The sequence below is a fragment of the Triticum urartu genome, chromosome 2, assembly GCF_003073215.2.
Source record: "Triticum urartu cultivar G1812 chromosome 2, Tu2.1, whole genome shotgun sequence".
Classification (NCBI taxonomy): Eukaryota; Viridiplantae; Streptophyta; class Magnoliopsida; order Poales; family Poaceae; genus Triticum; species Triticum urartu.
In genome coordinates, this window is record NC_053023.1 from 35,656,753 (window position 1) to 35,665,047 (window position 8,295).

At 43.8% G+C, this 8,295-nt stretch overlaps 1 protein-coding gene across 1 annotated transcript; it reads right to left on the reverse strand.

The window, feature by feature from the left end:
• Positions 1 to 1,337: 1,337 nt before the first annotated feature.
• On the reverse strand, positions 1,338 to 4,362 carry LOC125540896 (histidine-containing phosphotransfer protein 2-like). Its single transcript, XM_048704426.1, has 6 exons — positions 4,152 to 4,362; positions 3,918 to 4,039; positions 3,748 to 3,816; positions 2,499 to 2,570; positions 2,036 to 2,108; positions 1,338 to 1,656 (listed from the first exon to the last, which is right to left on the reverse strand). Exons 1-6 carry the CDS (start codon positions 4,209 to 4,211, stop codon positions 1,621 to 1,623), a joined length of 432 nt encoding a protein of 143 aa, XP_048560383.1. The 5' UTR covers positions 4,212 to 4,362; the 3' UTR covers positions 1,338 to 1,620.
• Positions 4,363 to 8,295: the final 3,933 nt, after the last annotated feature.

An 8,295-nucleotide genomic window follows, 5' to 3' on the forward strand; every position in this document is an offset into this window, starting at 1 on the left:
CAGGCGAAGGCCCAACCCAGCAAATTGGAAACTCAATCTTGTGTGGGCTTTGACACAGATAACAAAATTTATAGAAAAAATAACTTCACTTTAGAACACATCATCTTGTCTGGCTGGGTGGCAACCCCTGGGTTGTCTCTTTAACCCGCGCCACGGATAACAAAATCTATAGAAAAAATAACTTCACCTTAGAACACATCATCTTATCTGGAGGGTGGCAACCCCTGGGTTGTCTCTTGTATAGATCGTGCGTTTGACTCCTGGCTCCGGCGATTATTTTTTAGTCTTCAGCAGACTCCCGGTTTCGTTCGTACGTACGGGACGAGCACATATGTCCGTGCATTGCAACGGGAAAGAAAATTAGGGTTATGTGCAATCACAATGATTCATAGCGAGTACACTATGAAGAAACGCTAGTTGTTCCACCTATGTATGCAAAGAAATGCTGATTGTCCCATTCACCTAAACATCCAACAGTGCTACCGACGGCAGGGAGGCGCACGCCGAGGTCTAGAAGAAATACATATCAACCGCACAATCACAAAAGGAGCCATAGTGTAGTTGGGAATTCCACGTAAGGTCATCGGTGCATAGGGTAGTTGGGAGTTCTTTTTTTGTGGGGAGTAGTTGGGAGTTCCCCGTAAGGTCATCCGTGCCTATTAGACGCCCAGACCACCGACGGTCATCTGGACATCGCCGGCTAGCCATGCCTCGCTTGATGCAAGGCCGTCTTTTGCCCCGTACAACATGAAATATTCATTCATCTGTTTCTTGGCATAATTAGAATTTGCATCCATGCATAGGCCCAACGAAACAACGGGAGGAATCCGTCAGGCGAAGGCCCAACCCAGCAACGTGGAAACTCAACCTTGCGTGGGCTTCGACTTTGTGTGGGATCTTTAACCAGCGTCACAGATAACAAAATCTATAGAACCGATAACTTCACATTAGAATGCATTATCTTGTCTGGATGGGTGGCAACCCCTTGGTTGCCTCTTGTATAGGTCGTGTGTTCGACTCCTGGCTCAGGCGATCCCTGAGGACTGCAAGCTTCATGATCCCCTAGATGTTGCCCTGCATCACCTTTAGGGGCCCCTCCCAGCATATCCGTTGTTCTTCTCTGGCGGACAAACGATCAGTTCGCTGTTGCGGCGATGCTGCGAGATTCTGATGGTGGTGACAGCGGCCAGGAGGCAACACCTCTCGGTATACCGGCCAACAACAAGATTTTAGCTTGGTTCAAGAACCAACAAATCTCTCCCCTCACCCAAAGGGGAGGAAACAACATTTCACAAGACGGTAATTAAAAACAACAAACAACATACAAGAAACCAAGCCAAAAAGAAACCAACCAAATATAGAGTTTACGCATAGCCAACAGGCTATCCATGACACACGAGTATATAGTGTTGATAGACAAAGACATCGACACACAAGACAACAAGTTCCATTTGCAGGGTGGTCGCGAGCCCGGAGTGCCAAAGCAAGAATCGTCATGTGATTCCACGCTTCCCCCTCCAAAAGCCCAGCAACTGCTGAATGCTGACTACATCTTGAGAGATACATCCTCCGCATCATGCCAGATCACACGGGGCTATGCTCTTTTGGCTTCAATTACTGCTACTTAGGACCCAAGGCTGCAATCTGCTGCTCCAACTACATCAAAAGAAGAATAGATTATTATGATAGGTCTACGAAGTACAGTGCTGCTTAAGTGGGTACATGGCAAAGGTTAAGTTGAGCCGGGAAACAAGGAGATACAACTGCTTTTTTTGAGCTAATGTATACATCTAACGAAACATTGTGACAAAATTAAGGCAGAAACATTCAACGACCAAATGGGACTTTCGAAAACCTCGAACTAAGTGCTCCAGAAACCAAAAAACATATTGCTATAAAAATTTCAACAGTAACAAAAATAAGATCAAGGCTATTATTGTTTTTTTATCTTAAGCAATATATGACCAGTCTATGTATTTACGATACTTGTGAGAAGTTGGAAGTCAAAAGCCAACATAGACGCATAAGATGCTACCTGCATAATGGCCTGTAGCCTGCCGCGCACATCATAGAACTCGTTCCTAAGAAGATTCAATGCCGTGAGACACCTGAAATAATGCAAACACACCACACTGTCACGTTCTGAAGGGGTTAAGCAAACTGAATTGAAATGCTTCGGAAATTGTAACCCGTTGTTTGAGAAAGAACTCTAGCCATCAAAACTTAGTTGTGGTATAAACAGAAGTCTAGAGTAACAAGTTACATGAGAATTATCAAAGAGGCATATATTGAGATAAAGAAGTGAGTTATATCAATCACCTTATTGGAGATGAAGTGAACAAGCAGGTTAGTTCTTATGAACCTTAGATTAATATGAGCCAAAAATAGTGTCATAAAAGACAAAATAAGCTTGCAGGTTTCACAGAGGGGATTTGATAATCACATAGAGTAGAGAATAATTACTATGCAACATATATAGTAAGGTATCAAGAACTGACCCTTCTTTGTTCTTTGCCTTGTAGAACTGGCGAAAGTGCTCGCAGGCGAGGTTAACTTTCCTAGCACCAACACTGATACATGCTAAAAAGAGCAAGATCAAGAAACTGAAAATTTCTCAAACTTAACAAACGCTAAGGAATGTTGATTCACATAAGCATAATTGCGGTGTCACAATAATATTGGGGGAGTCATTCATCATGGTTATTACCAAGATATTTTTTTTGATAAACCGGAAAAGAAAACAACATTGTTGGCCTTATGTGCGATAGCAGTTAGTAGTGCTAGAGATATTTATAAAACGATAAAATTTCCCTGGCCTAACAGGATGAATATCGGCATTTCCATTTGCACAGAACACAACTAAACTCGTCTCTTGGAATTATGGCTAAACGACAACACAAACTGCACAAGGCACATACCCACAACGTATACACACCCACGACGACAGATCCAAATAGAGACAGCATCAATGTATGTAGCGGAGAAACACCCATTGGCGTTACATAGAGCAGGAGATCATTAATACGTTGTTGAATATCACATTCAATAGTACGAGAAATTTCCACAAGACGACAAAGTTTTCCTAGACAAGTTTTAGCATTACCATTGGCAGGAATGCCGACAATTCCATCTTATGAAATATGAAACAAAACTAAACTCAGCTCTTCTATTGATGTGTATACGACAACCGCAAACGACACAACACCGACACATCCGAATAGAAATGTGGACAGACGAGGAAAACCGCCACCACCGTTATCCTGAATAGCATATCACTAGTAATAACATGATGGCTCACAAGACGACAAAGTTTCAATTTCTCGTCGAGCCATAACATTGCCGTTGGATGAATACCAGTACCCCCGTTAGGTACACAACAATTATTTCCTTAACGAGTCTTAGCATTTTGCCATTGCCAGGAATGCCGACAATTCCGTTATACTAAACCCAGCTCTTATATTTATGCGTATACGACAACCGCAAATGACACAGCACCGACACATCCTAATAGATTTGTGGACAGACAAGAAAAACCGCCATCGCCGTTACGCTGAATAGCATATCACTAGCTAATACCAGGAAGGCTCGCAAGACGACAAAGTTTTAATTTCTCGTCGAGCCTTAAACATTGCCGTTGGACACTTATACTTATGGCTACGCAGTAGTGCGAAGCCGCAAACAACACCTACCAAAGGGTAATGCCCATGACAAACACATCAGAATCGATGCAGTGGGGAAATAAATCACCTGCAGCTGCACGCCTTGAGCTGGTGCACCAGTTCGCCCACCATTTCGAAGTCGACGACGGGCAGGTTCCTGGGAGGGAATCAGAAATTAAGCAGAGGAGACGAAATCAATACTCAAGACGATCGGGATAAGGAGAGCAGAGGGCTTGGGCGCGGTGGTACGGCACGGACAGAAGGCTGGTGATATCGTTGAGCATCCTGTCGGCGTCGCCGAGGAAGATGTTGATGACCTCGGGGACGAACCCCTCGTCCTGTGGCGACTGCAGCTGTTGGTAGTACTCGTCCAGAATTCCCTGGATCCATCAGGCCAAGTCAGAAGACAGCCATACAGCCATCCGGGGCACGAATTCCAGCCCCAGGGCCACACGGTCGCGCGCTACAGAGTTGAGGGGAGGGACGACTCACCGTGGCGTACATGTAGCTGATGTGCTCGTTGAGCTGGCTTCTTAGCGCGGCGGCCGACATGGCGAAGCGAGGAGGTCCGGGAGTCCGGCGATCCGGGAGACAGAGGTCGGAATTCGAAGCTGCTGGCGGAGTGGACGAGGACAGGAGAGGAGTGCAGGTCACGGAGGCTCTCTCACGGAGCCTTTTGGCAGGGAGTGCTCGTTAAACTCTACTGTGCTGGCCGCTATCAATGAAGAGCTTGGAGAGGAGTGCAGGCAGGTCACGGTGGCTCTCTCACGGAGCCTTTTGGCAGGGAGTGCTCTACTGGCTGGCCGTCATCAATGAAGAGCTTAAAGTTGAAGATGGCATACGTGCGTGTGCATGCAGCTACATTTTGGTGGATGAATGGATGGATGCCGGGCCAGTAAGCTACAGGTTGACCACGACAGCGTCAGCCAGGCAAGCAGATGCTAGAAGGGCTTGACCACTCGTTCGGTCCTTAGCCCATGCCCCACTGGTCATTGACGGAAGGGAGTGTTGCTTTTGCAATGCATAGCCCCTCACTAAATAGTAAACTAGATCGGGATCGCGCCTTGGCGCGAGGGTGTCTGTTCAAACATTTTGGTCAAGCAAGTAATACTAAGTCCTAAGTCCAGTAGTAATCTTGGTTTAGCATATACATTCATACAGAGTAACAATACAATGAAGATTCAGTACAATAATGTTCATCTAAGGTTGTCTGAATTTCAGTTTCACATGAATATATATTTACTAAAACACTTCCACTATTTGCACCAGAAGGCATCGTAAATGGTCCTCCAATGTGTTCTTGATGCCGAGCCCTACAGAGAAGGAAGAAGGGAACATGCGATCAAAGAGCACTACAAGAAAACTGAGATGCTGTGTCGAAAATCCTCGTGACGGAGATGGACAATGTCATGGAAATACCTAATGTGTGATATTTTCGTGGGTGGCGTCATTGATTACCGCAAATCAGAGACGATAGAAGTCACTAAGTCGTTTCAACCTTTGAGCGCACCTGGCTACCAATTTCTACGACGGTTTGGTAATTTCTTTGACGAACCTAATAGAGTCGCCGAATATTGCGAATGTTTTATGATAAAATTTTCTCAACTAATGTCTACCGATGGGACCCGCCATAGCTGCTTCCACTAGTAGAAAATAGGGCTTTGGTCACAGCTCAATATACAAATTAGTCCCGGTTGCATTACGAACAGGGACTAATGTGAGCATTAGTCCTGGTTCGAGCGGCTAAAGGCATTAGTCCCGGTTCAAATGAGACCTTTAGTCCCGTTTTGAGACACGAACCGCGACTAAAGGGTGCGATGCTCTTTAGTCCCGGTTCGTGTCTCAAACCGGGACTAAAGATTAGACCTTTAGTCCCGGTTTGAGACACGAATCGGGACTAAATGGTGTGATGCCCTTTATTCTCGGTTCGTGTCTCGAACCGGGACTAAAGGGGTTCGTGTCTCAAACCCTACCACCCCCCTTGTATCGTCATTTCAGTTTTGAAAAAAACAAAAGAAAATGATAAAAACTTCAAAAAATAAAATCCTTCGAGATATAGTTATATTACTACATCTACTAGTTAGGAAAATTTTAAAACTTAAATTTGGACATGTTTTGTAAAAAAATGTTATGAAAAAGTAAAACGGCCATAACTTCTGCATACGATGTCGAAAAAACGTATGATATATCAAAATGTTCAGCATGAAAATCTGCATCCGATTTTGACTGCCGTAGGCCTGTTTGCAAATTTTTTGAATCCTCAAATTTTAAAAGAAAAAATGTTATGCTCAAATGTCGTTTTTTTAAATTTCGGTTAAATCTGGTCAAACTACTTATTCAAGAAGTATTAGTGTTACTAAATAATTATTCAAGAATATTAGTTTTACTAAATAATTATTTCAGTTTTTTTGATTTTTGGTTAAATTTGGTCACACTATGGTCAAACTACTTATTCAAGAAATATTAGTGTTACTAAATAATTATTGTTTTTTAGAATAATAGTTTCAAACTCAAACAGTGAAACATGTGACTTCATGCTCAAGCTAAACTCCTGAGGGTTAATAGGATTGACATCTTACTATTGTCAGGAAAACAACAAATGCAGACTTGGAAACGAGGGAGAATAGAACCCGGAAGTTAAGCGTGCTCAGGCTTGAGTAGTGAGAGGATGGGTGACCGGCCGGGAAGTTAGATAATTTGGAATGATGAGGGGTGATTAGAGATTAGAGGTTAAATTGAGCAGTGATGAGGGGTGTTTAGAGATTAAATTATCAAATAATTCAGAAATTTGAAAATCGGGAAAATTAAAAAAATTTAAAAAAAATCATAAAATTTCCTTTAGTCCCGGTTGGTGTCCAGACAGCGGCCACGTGGAGGGCCTTTAGTCCCGGTTCGTAACAGAACCGGGCCCTCTAGAACCGGGACAAATGGGCCTTTTTCTACTAGTGTTCATGGCTTATTGAGCGGTAGGACCTGTGTACCAATGTTTGCAGTAGGACCCACCTTGTTTTTTTAGAGTCTAGTGAGCTCTATAAATATTTTCTTCCATCTAATATAGATAGGTAATAGCCAGTGAAAAACTTATTTTGTTCCACCTAAAAAAATAGATAGTGGCCGGGCAAAAAAAACTTGAAACCATGCATTCATGAGCTGATGTTATTTCGTTCTATACAAAAATAAAAATGGAAATATAAGTTAACAAGTAAAAGTTTGGTACACGGGGTTTGAACCGGGGACCATTATGGTCTGAGCAAACGGCGGTGCTAATAGGCTAGAATTTTATTTAGATACTTATATGTATTTAGATACTATATGCATCCGAAAAATAATATTATGGTCATTGACCGAATGGAGCGTCCCTTTTGCAATGCATAGCCTATCACTAAGAAGTACATTGCATACATATACTATATGTTAGTTTTGCTAATGCATATTCTTGGCATGTTGATATCTTTTACCTCGAAAACATAAATACATAAAAAACATAAATACGTAATAATGTTGGTTTGTGCTAAAACAAGGAAAGAAATCATGATTTCATCAGATGCAAAATGCCAAATCAATTTGTAGATTTTTTAGTGGTATTCACATCGGATCCGGCTTGCCTACTCCCTCTCCATGCTTCCATCCGTGCTCCCACTTCATCCTACGGCTATCTTTTTCCCTTTTTCCTTTCTAATCTAATCATCTCCCCCCTGATTTTAAGAGGGTGGGGCCAGACCTTATTTTGTCCAATCAAATTAAGCCACATATGCGGGAGTACGGATGGGCACACGGGGAGGGAGCAGGCAAGTCTCGTCCATTCACATCGGACGTGGACTTTAATTTGGAACATGGTTCCATGGGAACCCCCTGCGAATAGTAAATTTGGAAAACATACTTGGACAAAAAATCTGATCTTTTTGTAAGATATGTAGCCGACCGATATACTCGCGTATGAAGCTTCATGATGAAATGATATCCGTGGTATTCTGAGCAAAAATGACGAAATGATGCTATAAAAAAGGCAACTGCTAGGCGTCAGCCGGAAAGGATCAGCCGCCTCGCCAGCCATCGATTCACCCTAATAAGAACCCGTTTGATCCTCCTGTTGAGTTGACCATGCCATCTCTTCAATCCCCATGTACGCAACATCCGCGTAAGTTGCAAAAAAAACACCTGCATAAGTTGCAAAGCAGCATCCCCGATTCCCGACCCATGCCCTCGTGTACCTCCAGTGGGGGCATCAGCTTCCGTCGACAGAGCATGCTGTAACATAGCATCCTACACGACTCCGGCGGCAGCTCATAAGCTCATCACGCTCGAGCATGCTGCAATGCAGCACCCACGTGACTTCGGCTAGCAACCGCGCTAGTCCATCTTGCAAGCACAACGGTGGCAGCATGCGATGCTACATCACAACTCCTTTCTTCCTGCTTGCCACGGATCTCTGGCTTGCAGCACCCTGACCCGGCTCTATCGCAACCTTGAAGTAGCCGACGCTCCAAGCTAGCGGCCATATGACACTCCGGTGAGTGGCCTCAAAGTACGAGCACATTAGCTGCTATGACCACCCGTTGAACCAACGACAACTGTTGCATTGTCGGCGAGCTCTTAGGTTGCAGCATCGGCCGCGGCTACCATGCCGACAAGCTTG